The 12,905-nt window shown below is 40.3% G+C and overlaps 1 protein-coding gene across 3 annotated transcripts in view; it reads right to left on the bottom strand.

Annotated features, from left to right (window-relative positions):
* MTBP (MDM2 binding protein) overlaps nt 1–12,905 on the bottom strand; it is a 76,531-nt gene that overhangs the window by 11,693 nt on the left and 51,933 nt on the right. For all 3 annotated transcript variants that reach the window (XM_061439534.1, XM_061439535.1, XM_061439533.1), the window contains 2 exons: nt 11,995–12,150; nt 8,544–8,639 (listed from right to left, as the gene is read on the bottom strand). In XM_061439534.1, the coding sequence (XP_061295518.1) occupies nt 8,544–8,639; nt 11,995–12,150 (252 nt within the window). The remainder of the gene's footprint in view (nt 1–8,543; nt 8,640–11,994; nt 12,151–12,905) is intronic.

Here is a 12,905-nt window from a genome sequence, read left to right as displayed (position 1 = left end):
GGACAGACACAAGCGCTCAGAATCAGTGCCTGGAACCCGCCAGCAGAGCAGTCAAGAGATACACGCTGCTGCCATCATCACCATCACAGTGGTTTTACACTCCACCACGGCAAATCTCACAGTGCGCTAACGATGCGAGCAAAGCCAGGACTCAGACCCCAGGTGGTGACCCCAGAGTCTGACCTGAACTGATTTAGTATGTAAGCTTTCATGTAAGGGATAAGGATCACCTTACTCAGGGGTCAACTCACAGATGCACACTGGAATCACCTGACAAGTTTTCACGAGCTGCTAGTGCCCAGAGTTTCTGACTCAGCTGGTCTGGGGTTGGCGTTTAGGACTGTTTTTTTTAAAGCTACCTAGGTGATTCTATGGAGAAGGAAATGGCCACCCACTCCAGTACTCTTGCCTGGAGAATCCCATGGAGGGAGGAGCCTGGTAGGCTAAAGTCCATGGGGTCGCAAAGAGTTGGACACGACTGAGTGACTTCACTTTCACTTTTCACTTTCACACATTGGAGAAGGACATGACAACCCACTCCAGTGTTCTTGCCTGGAGAATCCCAGGGACGGGGGAGCCTGGTGGGCTGCCGTCTATGGGGTCGCACAGAGTCGGACACGACTGAAGCGACTTAGCAGCAGCAGCAGCTGGTGATTCTAAATTGTAGCTAGGACTGAAACAGCTCTGATATAACCCAACAATTTAACAGGGGAAAAAACTAAGATTGTTAACTCGTGGCAGAAAAGTGACTAGAACCTAGATCTCTCAACTCTCTAACATTCTTTCTCCAGTCCGTTGTTTAATAAAACATATTTCATTAAAAACCAGCAGCAACCCTAAGGATTACTGATGAGTCCTATTTCTATCCTGGGCAACTGACAGAATCTAGAATACAACTAAGAACCATGAATGCTAAGGACAAGCTGTAGGCAAGAGGAAATGTAATCCCTGATTAGCCTACAGGAAATTTTTGAGAGGAAAAAAATGTATAGTTTGACTCCAATACAATTTTTTCTACTCTAAGATTTCGATTCTAAGACGCAGATTTTTCCTTCCAGTTCTACCATCTCTCGATCACAGCTGCTCACAGCGTCATGCCTTTAACTGAATGACGGGCACCGCCGTGTTGACTCTAATTGCCATCTGAAATGTCTTCACCATGATGTTCCTATCGTTTGGCACTGAAACAAGACATGACTTTGTCAGTCAGAAAGGGCCAGAGACAGAGCAGCAGGCGCAGGGTGACCCTGGATAGCAGGGGAGCCAATACCCACTCCTGGATGAAGGAGTGCACGCCCGTATTTTCTCACAAAACAACAGCCAAGTGCTTTCTGTATCCAGAGAAAGAAAAATACCTAACAGAAGATGAAGCTGCCGCTGTACTAACCTATCAATACAAGACAGATAAGACACTGCCGAGCACACACCAAGCAATGCCAGTGAACGCTGGAAAAACTCCCAAACACACTGGAACAGATGAAAGAAAGTTCAACGCAACAAGAGACCAGTGCGGCCACCTGACGGTCACAGTTTGACAGTGGAATTTCAGTTTGTTCAAGAAGACGCTGCATCTTACAATCAACGGGCTCTTACACTCCAGGGTAAGAGAAACAAGTGAAAAACGAGCCAACAGTAGACAGATTTCATTTTGCCTTTGGAAAACACTGATTTGCACTTAAACAGTTTATATATTTCTTCCAAATATACCTTAAGCCTGAGTAGAGCAAGAGCTCAAGGACTCCCAAGGGTCACAGCAACGTAAGAGGAGGAGAGCACTCTCTGCAGTTTCTTATTTACTTTAAGGCTTCACTTGAGCGCTGTTTAGAGGAGTCGGCCTACACAGTTTACACCAGAACTTGGAAAAGCGAGTTTCCGGATTCACTGTGCTTACCCGCACATTCACTGCTTTGATCTCAAAGGCTCAGGCTTAAGGAAACGGAGTCACGTCTAGCTATGTTCTTTTGCTTAAGGGGGTTTCATTTTATAAACTCCTCAAATTCGTATTTCAACTGTTCTTTTCGTTCCCACAGACAAAAGCTCGATGTTGTTCCATGTACATGTGTTGCTCCTGGTTACTGTTTAGTAGTACTGCGTTACATACACATATCAGTTTATTTATTGATCTATTCTATTGATGAAATAAGGCTATTTCCAGTTTGGATTATTATGAATACAACTGCTCTGTGGGTTCTTTTACAAGTGTTTCTGTGGTGTTACATTTTCATTTCTCTTAGGAAAATGACTATTAGAAATGCTGAGCCATGGGGTTTAAGCTATGTTCAGTTTCATAAGAATCTGCCAGATCCTTTTCTGAACTAAATATGCCATTTTATACTTCCACTAATAATATTGGAGAGTTCTGATTGTTCTATACACTTGTCAATACTGATCAGTTTTAATTTTAGCTATTCTGGTGACTACATGGGAATTTTATTTATGGATGCACTATAATTTATTGAACCAAGCTCCTACAGTTAGACCTTATTTCCAATGTTTATTTGAAATAACACTATGAAAAGTACCCTTGCAAAATTACTTTCAGTGTATACACTAATTTTATCATTGAGCAAAGGTTATCAATCTGATACTACACAAAATTGCATGGCTTTTGGTAAATTACTGATCACTCTCTCTAAGTAAATAATATTTATTTCACTTATATGCAGAGTACATCATGAGAAACGCTGGGCTGGAGGAAGCACAAGCTGGAATCAAGATTGCCGGGAGAAATATCAACAACCTCAGATATCTAGATGACACCACCTGCCAAGAGTTTCCAGGGGGACTCCTGATGCTCGATCCCGCCTTTGCGTATGCCGAGCCTCCTTCCTCATGACCTTTGCCACAGGTGGAGCTCCTCACACCGGCTCCCGGCAACTACCCTTATGGCAGAAAGTGAAGAAGAACTAAAGAGCCTCTTGGTGAAAGTGGAGAGTGAAAAAGTTGGCTTAAAGCTCAACATTCAGAAAACGAAGATCATGGCATCTGGTCCCATCACTTCATGGCAAATAGATGGGGAATCAGTGGAAACAGTGGCTGACTTTACTTTTCAGGGCTCCAAAATCACTGCAGATGTTGATTGCAGCCATGAAATTAAAAGACGCTTACTCCTTGGAAGGAAAGTTATGACCAACCTATAGAGCATATTAAAATGCAGAGGCATTATTTTGCCAACAAAGGTCAGTCTACTCAAGCCATTGGTTTTTCCAGTGGTCACGTATGGATGTGAGAGGTGGACTATAAAGAAAGCTGAGTGCAGAAGAATTGATGCTTTTGAACTGTGGTGTTGGAGAAGACTCTTGAGAGTCCCTTGGACTGCAAGGAGACCCAACCGGTCAATCCTAAAGGAGATCAGTCTTGGGTGTTCATTGGAAAGACTGATGTTGAAGCTGAAGCTCCAATACTTTGGCCACCTGATGCGAAGAGCTGACTCATTTGAAAAGACCCTGATGCTGGGAAAGATTGAAGGCAGGAGGAGAAGGGGACGACAGAGGATGAGATGGTTGGATGGCATCACCGACTCAATGGACATGGGTCTGGGTGGACTCCAGGAGTTGGTGATGGACAGGGAGGCCTGGCGTGCTGCGGTTCATGGGGCTGCAAAGAATAGGACACGACTGAGCGACTGAACTGAACTGATCACTCTCCCATACAGGTAGCAACAATTTAGACTCCGAGCTGGTGGCTCATGCCCTGTACTATCAGTGTGGTCTTACGGGTGGAGAGGACTCTCGCTGCTGTTTCAGTTTACGTTCGTAACGTAACTTTAAACGGCTGACTGGTAAAGAAAACACCTTCCACTGTGTACTGGTCCTATGCGTCTCCTGTCTCGTGCACGAATGGCCTTAAGATGCTGCCAGCTCCCACATTCTCCTTATTCACACGGTGTTGACAGTATTTCAGTCCTTTCACATGTCTTCCTTGAAATACTTCACCTCAGTTTATCAACAGACAATGAGATTTCTTTCACTGGCACAAACCAAGCATATGATTTCATGCTTTAAAAATAAAGGTTTCCTCTACTGCCACAGTAATAAGGAACAATCTCCCTCTCACGTCAACAATGATCTTCATGATTTGGTCTCAATATAGTACAGTATACGTCTTTAGTCTTATTCAGAAACAAAAATGTTATTTCCTCTTTCTAGAATCTGTACCACTGCACTTCATTCCTCGCATTAGTTCAGTTGCTCAGTCGTGTCCGACTCTTTGCGACCCCATGGACTGCAGCACGCCAGGCCTCCCTGTCCATCACCAACTCCCAGAGCTTACTCAAACTCATGTCCATTGAGTTGGTGATGCCATCCAACCATCTCATCCTCTGTCGTCCCCTTCTCTTCCTGCTCTCAATCTTACCCAGCATCAGCGTCTTTTCAAATGAGTCAGTTCTGCACATCAGGTGGCCAAAGCAATGGAGTTTTAGCTTCAGCATCAGTCCTTCCAATGAATATTTAGGACTGATCTCCTTTAGGATGGACTGGTTGGATCTCCTGGTAGTCCAAGGGACACTCAGGAGTCTTCTCCAACACCACAGTTCAAAAGCATCAATTTTTCAGCTCTCAGCTTTCTTTATGGTCCAACTCTCACATCCATACATGACTACTGGAAAAACCATAGCTTTGAATAGACAGACCTTTTTTGGCAACTCAATGTCTCTGCTTTTTAATATGCTGTCTAGGTTGGTCATAGCTTTTCTTCCAAAGAGCAAGTGTCTTTTAATTTCATGGCTGCAGTCACCATCTGCAGTGATTTTGGAGCACAAAAAATTAAAGTTTGTCACTGTTTCCATTGTTTCCCCATCTATTTGCCACAAAGTGATGGGACCAGATGCCATGATCTTAGTTTTTTGAATGTGGATTTTTAAGCCAACTTTTTCACTCTCCTCTTTCACTTTCATCAAGAGGCTCTTCAGTTCTTTTTCACTTTCTGCCATAAGGGTGGTGTCATCGGCATATCTGAGGTTATTATTTCTCCTGCAATCTTGATTCCAGCTTGTGCTTCTTCCAGCCCAGCATTTCTCATGATGTACTCTGCATATAAGTTAAATAAGCAGGGTGACAATATACAGCCTTGACATACTCCTTTTCCTATTTGGAACCAGTCTGTTGTTCCATGTCCAGTTCTAACTGTTGCTTCCTGACCTGCATACAGATTTCTCAGGAGGCAGGTCAGGTGGTCTGATATTCCCATCTCTTCAAGAATTTTCCAGTTTGTTGTGATCCACACAGTCAAAGGCTTTAGCATACTCAATAAAGCAGAAATAGATGTTTTTTTTGGAACTCTCTTGCTTTGGCAATTTGATCTCTGGTTCCTCTGCCTATGGGTTGGAGAATTTTGAGCATTACTTTGCTAGCGTGTTAGATGAGTGCAATTGTGTGGTAGTTTGAGCATTCTTTGGCATTGCCTTTCTTTGGGATTGGAATGAAAACTGACCTTTTGTACTCCTGTGGCCATTGCTGAGGTTTCAAAATTTGCTGATATATTGAGTGCACCACTTTCACAGCATCACCTTTCAGGATTTGAAATAATTGGATTTCATCACCTCCACTAGCTTTGTTCATAGTGAGGGTTCCTAAGGCTCACTTGTCTTCTCATTCCAGGATGTCTGACTCCAGGTGAGTGATCACACCATCGTGGTTATCTGAGTCATGAAATCTATTTTGTATAGTTCTTCTGGGTATTGTTGCCACCTCTTCTTAATATCTTCTGCTTCTGTTAGGTCCACACCATTTCCATCCTTTATGTGCCCATTGTTTGCATGATATGTTCCCTTGGTATCTCTAATTTTCTTGAAAAGATCTCTAGTCTTTCCCATTCTGTTGTTTTCCTCTATTTCTTTGAGGAAGGCTTTCTTATCTCTCCTTGCTATTTTTTGGAACTCTGCATTCAAATGGGTATATCTTTCCTTTTGTCCTTTGCCTTTCTCTTCTTTTCTCAGCTATTTGTAAGGCCTCCTCTACAATGTCACAAACCTCTGTCCCTAGTTGTTCAGGCACTCTATCAGATCAAACCCTTGAATCTATTTGTCACTCCCCCTGTATAATCCTAAGGGATTTGATTGAGGTCATACCTGAATGGTCTGTGTTTTTCCCTACTTTCTTCAATTTAAATCTGAATTTTGCAATAAGGAGTTCATGATCTGAGCCATAGTCAGCTCCTGGTCTTTTTTTTGCTGACTGTATAGAGCTTCTCCATCTTTGGCTGCAAAGAATATAATCAATCTGATTTCGGTGTTGACCATCTGGTGATGTCCATGTGTAGAGTCTTCTCTTGTGTTGTTGGAAGAGGGTGTTTGCTATGACCAGTGCATTTTCTTGGCAAATCTCTATTAGCCTTTGCCCTTCTTCATTCTGTACTTCAAGGCCAAATTTGCCTGTTACTCCAGGTGTTTCTTGACTTCCTACTTTTGCATTCCAGTCCCCTATAATGAAAAGGACATCTTTTTGGGGTGTTAGATCCAGATGGTCTGGTAGGTCTTCGTAGAACCGTTCAACTTCAGATTCTTCAGCATTACTGGTTGGGGCAAAGACTTGGATTACTGTGATACTGAATGGTTTGCCTTGGAAACGAACAGAGATCTTCTGTCATTTTTGAGATTGTACCCAAGTACTGCATTTCAGACTCTCTTGTTGACTATGAGGGCTACTCCATTTCTTCTAAGGGATTCTTGGCCACAGTAGTAGATATAATGGTCATCTGAATTAAATTCACTCATTCCAGTCCATTTTAGTTCACTGATTCCTAAAATGTCAATGTTTAGTCTTGCCATCTCCTGTTTGACCACTTCCAATTTGCCTTGAATCATGGACCAAACAATCCAGGTTCCTATGCAATACTGTTCTTTACAGCATTGGACCTTGCTTCTATCACCAGGCACATCCACAACTGCATGTTGTTTCTGCTTTGGCTCAGCCTCTTCATGCTCTGGAGTTATTTCTCCACCGATCTCCAGTAGCACCTCCAACAGGCCACCCACTGACCTGGGGAGTTCATCTTTCAGTGTCATTATCTTTTTGTTTTTTTCATACTATTTATGGGGTTCTCAAGGCAAGAATACTGAAATGGTTTGCCATTCCCTTCTCCAGTGGACCACATTCTGTCAGACCTCTCCACCATGACCCGTCCTTCTTAGGTAGCCCCACATGGGATGGTTCATAGTTTCACTGAGTTAGACAAGGCTGTGGTCAATGTGATCAGTTTGGTTAGTTTCCTGTGATTGTGGTTTTCATTCCTCCCATAGACACTGCCTTTTCGGTCAGATAAATTCCTCTTCATTCCTTCAAACTTAGTTTAGATGTCCTCACTGGAATTCTCAATTTGTGGTGTTTACTTGTTTCACACACTGGGAAGTGTTATATACTGGTATTTTTAACACCGTTTACATTCTGAAACTCCAGTACTTTGGCCACCTCACGTGAAGAGTTGACTCACTGGAAAAGACTCTGATGTTGGGCGGGACTGGAGGCAAGAGGAGAAGGGGACAGAGGATGAGATGGCTGGATGGCATCACCGACTCGATGGACATGATTTTGGGTGAACTCCGGGAGTTGGTGATGGACAGGGAGGCCTGGCGTGCTGCGATTCATGGGGTCACAGAGTCGGACACGACTGAGCGCCTTACTGAGCGCCTGAACTGAACTGAATTGAACTGACATCCTACTAAAGTCATGTCTTTCTTTCTCCCCTACTAGAGTACATGTTTCTTAAGGGCCACAATACTTGTCTTACAGTCTTTTGTATCTTTAGCCCCTGAGTGAATCACTATCAGTAAAGAAGGTTTAAAGTTATGTCACATAAAGATTAAGTTTACAAGACAACCAAAGTAGTATATCTCTTTTGCTCACTGATAAAGGTGCTTCTCGGAGAAGGCAAGAGATCAAGGTAAAATCAAGTCCTTTTCTATTTTCATTTATGGAAAATCAATATAAAATAATGCTTTGCTTTAAGAATGTGAAATAGTTTGCAAAATGAATCACTAGGGTCTTGCAAATTTAACCTAAAATATATTATTTCCATCATTTCCTTTCTTATCCTGGTGAATGGTAGATGCACACACGGCCTCAGGAACTGCTGATGCTTCTAATTCTAAGTAAGAGAACCCTTTGAAATTTTATTCAAACAGGTCAATTAAAATTTCGTAAAAATGTACACACAATTAACATATTGCAAATGAGAATACATTTCATCTAACAGTTTCTGGGCAGTTACAATGACCAGAGATTATCAATGTGCCCAGTAGTGTAAATATACATTTACATACAATATACAAAGTAGGGGCCAAAATAATTCTGACTAAAATACCCAATAACTAATAATAGGACATTTAAATGTAAAACTGATTAATCAACAGATATCTTTCTTTTACCAACAGAAGACGAATTATTTGAGTATGTAATACTTGTTTTTTGAGGGTTTTTTGACATACTTTCTCTTTGGTTCTCTATCTCAACTTCTATCAGTTTGTTACAGTCATTCTTCACAGTCACAGAAGATAAGCCACATTAAGAACACACAGAAGAATAAAATGAAAATTAAAAACTCACTCAATTCCATGATAATGACATACTGAAGCTTTTTCAAAAGGTAAACCGCGAAGTTTCTGAGGACTAAGTTCTGGTGTCAGGACAAAAGTCTTCTCCCTGAAACAAAAAGCTTTCCATTTGCATATATTTGGTGAGAAAGTTCAAGAAACTGTCTAAAGAAGGAAGTCTGACTTCCTTCTCTATAACTAGATATTATATGGGATTAAAACTTAATTATATCAGGAAGCCAAAGAAGAAAATGAAGTAAGGTTAAGCCTAGGGGTTTCGTCATTTACATTTTCTCTGTCCCAAGCTTCTAAATATGATAATATTACTTATTTGACAAAACTATTCTGAGAAATGGTTAAATGAAGAATAGAACATGATCTGTAGGGGAAATTCAAGAAGCAGCATTATTCCTGAAGCATATGTTATTCTTGGTGTAGTAAACTGCTTATGCATTTATTAACAGTTAAATTCTTTTCTTGCAGTGGAATAATTAAAGTCAAACTCAAATCTTCAGTAACAAAAGAGGTATTTAGTTCCTACTATACCACATGGGGAATCCAGATTTTTCTATGCCTGGGAACATAGTCATTTTGACACCTACTTTAAGAATCAGTGACCTTTTAAACATCAGTGGATATAAAGACTAACTGCTGATCTCAGCTCTTCTTCTAACGCTGGTTCCAATCAGCAGGTGTGTCAGAACCCTCCCGTGGTGAACTTAAATAAACACTCACGCTCAGCCCCTCCATGTCGGCACCTACAGTCAGGTTAAGCTTTCTGAGTTATTCTAAGAAGAGCCCTCCTTCTCTGCCTGGGTTGGGAGGCACTGTTCTGATGAACTGCATCATGATTCCTGGAGCTCAGAACAGGTTAGAGGTAGGAATGGGATAATTATGCAAGTTTCTTTACACTGGTAATAGGCAGAAGGAGACACCAGGGGCTTGACTTCAGAAGACTTACAAATGGTAAACAGAAAAACAAGTAGGTAGTGGAGTATCAAGAATAATTCACTATCACACTCCCCCCCTTGGCTTTAGTAATGAAATCTGCCCATATGACACTGAATATTATCTATAGAGTTTAAGATAAGCATTTGAAATTATTACATTAAAATGTAAGACATATGCAAGTTAATGAATCCTGAAAACCAGGATTTATATTCTAATGCATTCATTTAAAGTGCTTCACATAAAGTAACACTAATAAATGGCAATGATCCCAGTATTTTATGACTAGCTATTCAAGGGAATAATTCTGTAATATAAAACTATTTAGGTGCCTAGCATTTCACTTCCTTCTTTTACCACATTGTCTTCCATTTATTTTAATCTCTCCCAGCAACTTTATCTATTTGTGTTTAATTTTACTCACACCTTGTTCTTTCTGAAGGAAATGCTTTATAAGTATGGATTTTGTCAATGTTTAATACTTCGTTTATATGTACAGGTGTCGTTCCTGTACTTTGCTTAATATTGCTTTTCAGGTGGTTCCTCAGTAGACAGTTAATAAAAGCCCACAGGTCCTTGAGTCATTACCATGAAAGCTCATCCTTCAACTTTAACACAAGATATAGTTGATAATGACACAGTTCTTTACTAACATCAAGGAATTATATAAAACTTCCCTAGATAAATCACTGGTAAGCTACAGGGAGAATTAATAGTATCCCTCCTTGACACTGCAGCTACAAAGACATTCTGGTCAAAAAGAGTACAACCTACATAATTCAGTTTTGGCAAACCCATCTGACTCTGCCAGTTCACGCTTAATAATTTGGAAGGACAGGAATCCAATAACTAAATAGATGAAAACGTATATATAATTCTTCCCTTTCTTGATTCCCACAGAAAGGATTATCAATCTCTCAAAGCTATAAGAAAATTACTCTAAAATTATACTGTTTTTGTCATTAAAATCATTAAGTCATTAAAACTCAGAACTATTAAGACCATCATATCTCCTAAGTTGCTCCCCATCTCTCTCTCTCTTTAGGGACCACGCACATGATAAATTCTTTCCAAAATCAACCCTTAAATTCGGGCTTCCCTGGTGGCTCAGACGGTAAAGCGTCTTCCTGTAATGTGGGAGACCCGGGTTTGATTCCTGGGTCAGGAAGACCCCCTGGAGAAGGAAATGGCAATCCACTCCAGCACTCTTGCCTGGAAAATCCCATGGATGGAGGAGCCTGATAGGCTACAGTCCATGGGGTCGCAAAGAGTCCTACTTGCCAAAACAAGCTTTGTAAAAGTAATCAAAATGTTCTATAATTTTTAAAGTCCTTTGGAAGATTCTCAGAAAAATGGATTAACAAGAAGAAACCGGGGCAGTGAACAAGGTATTCAAATCTCACAAGTATTTCATGTCACGATTTTGCAATACCCAGTTATGACCAACCTAGATAGTATATTCAAAAGCAGAGACATTATTTTGCCAACAAAGGTCCATCTAGTCAAGGCTATGGTTTTTCCAGTAGTCATGTATGGATGTGAGAGTTGGACTGTGAAGAAAGCTGAGCGCCGAAGAATTGATGGTTTTGAACTGTGGTGTTGGAGAAGACTCTTGAGAGTCCCTTGGACTGCAAGGAGATCCAACCAGTCCATTCTAAAGGAGATCAGTCCTGGGTGTTCTTTGGAAGGAATGATGCTAAAGCTGAAACTCCAGTACTTTGGCCACTTCATGCGAAGAGTTGACTCACTGGAAAAGACCCTGATACTGGGAGGGATTGGGGGCATGAGGAGAAGGGGACGACAGAGGATGAGATGGCTGGATGGCATCACCGACTCGATGGACGTGAGTTTGAGTGAACTCCAGGAGTTGGTGATGGACCGGGAAGCCTGGCGTGCGGCAATTCATGGGGTTGCAAAGAGTTGGACATGACTGAGTGACTGAACTGAACTGATTTTATTAATTAGCAACTTAGTGGAAGCTGTCTTGGAAGTCAAATTAGTTGTAAATTATTCAAGTTGACAGTGAGTTTTACTTGGTATAGTTTCAAAATCATTTTTATTATACTTTCCCATTCTTCTCAGTTGAAAGGCTATCCTTTTTGCTACTATTAGGCATAACTGACAATGTTATGATTAAGTAGTAGTAAAGTCAAAACTAGAAAGTGATAGAAAAGAGAATTAAAAAAATTTTTTGCAAGTCAAATTATAATTTTTCTGAAAAAGTATTGCCATCTGTCTACGAAATAGAAGCTCACTTCTATAAGAAATATGTTAAGGTGGTTTTTATTATTCCTGTTTCCTTTATACTCAACACTACAAAGAGTAGAACATTAGGCTGATGTGAGAATTAAGGCCAACTGATAAACACTGGGCTCAAACTTGTAGATTTTGTCCAAGTGGCACAGAACATCTAAGTGGATGTTAGATCTAAACACATAACTGAAGAAATAAGAGGCAATGTGCTTTTAAAATGATTCCTTAAAAAATTAATTGGAAGTTGTAAGTTTATAACTTACCCTTTTTGAATCTGTAAAGGCTGAAGATCTCCAATTGGTAATCCATCTGAGGTAAAGAATTTAAGCAATTCTTTAGCATCCAATAATGTGACTGAATCCCGTGGACCCTCTTTGTGGCCCAGCAATTGTTCAGATGAACGAGGTAATGAACCAGTTCTGAGAAGAAAAAAAAATTATGTAGATTTATTAAAAGCAGATTAGAATTCTCCATGGTCAGGAAAAGCTGCTATGAACAGAAACCAGAAAAATACACACACACACACAAAACTGAAGATCTACACATTTAAGAAAGGAAAAAAGTAAAATCTTTGTAAATCATTTAGAATCAAAGCATATTTTAAAAAATCGGTATGTAGGCTACAGGAAAACTTGCAGTTATCATGTCAAAACAATGTTACTACTTAACTAAAATAAAATAATTATATTCTTTGTATTTGGCATGATTGATTACATTCGTGCTATCATTATCATACTACCACACTATCATTATTAGTGTGAAGTCATCAAATCTATAAAATTTAAATCTAAACTCTCTTGTATGTTCCAAAGCCCCATAATATTGTAAATTCTGAAGGCAGAAACCGAATGCTCCAATGTTCTATAAACGTCAAAGATTACGTAAAGCACAACCATGAAATGAGATGGTAATCAGATATTTCTCAAAGATCTCTTCTAGCCATGATTATGACATTATGAATAAATACTAAATTGTTATTATACCTGAAATATATGCAGGACTTCATACTTTTCAAACTGCATACAATATATTCTCTTTTTTTTTAAATTTTTATTTATTTGGCTGCATCAGGTCTAGCTGCTTCGCACAGGATCTTCTGTTGCTGTGCACAGGCTCTCCTTGTGGCCCATGGGCTTTGGAGTGAGAGGGCTCAGTTGTTGCTTCCTCTGCAGCA

The sequence above is a fragment of the Bos javanicus genome, chromosome 14, assembly GCF_032452875.1.
Source record: "Bos javanicus breed banteng chromosome 14, ARS-OSU_banteng_1.0, whole genome shotgun sequence".
NCBI classification, from domain to species: Eukaryota; Metazoa; Chordata; class Mammalia; order Artiodactyla; family Bovidae; genus Bos; species Bos javanicus.
The sequence above is the reverse complement of the archived record's forward strand: the minus strand, read 5'-3'. Positions and strand labels throughout refer to the sequence as shown.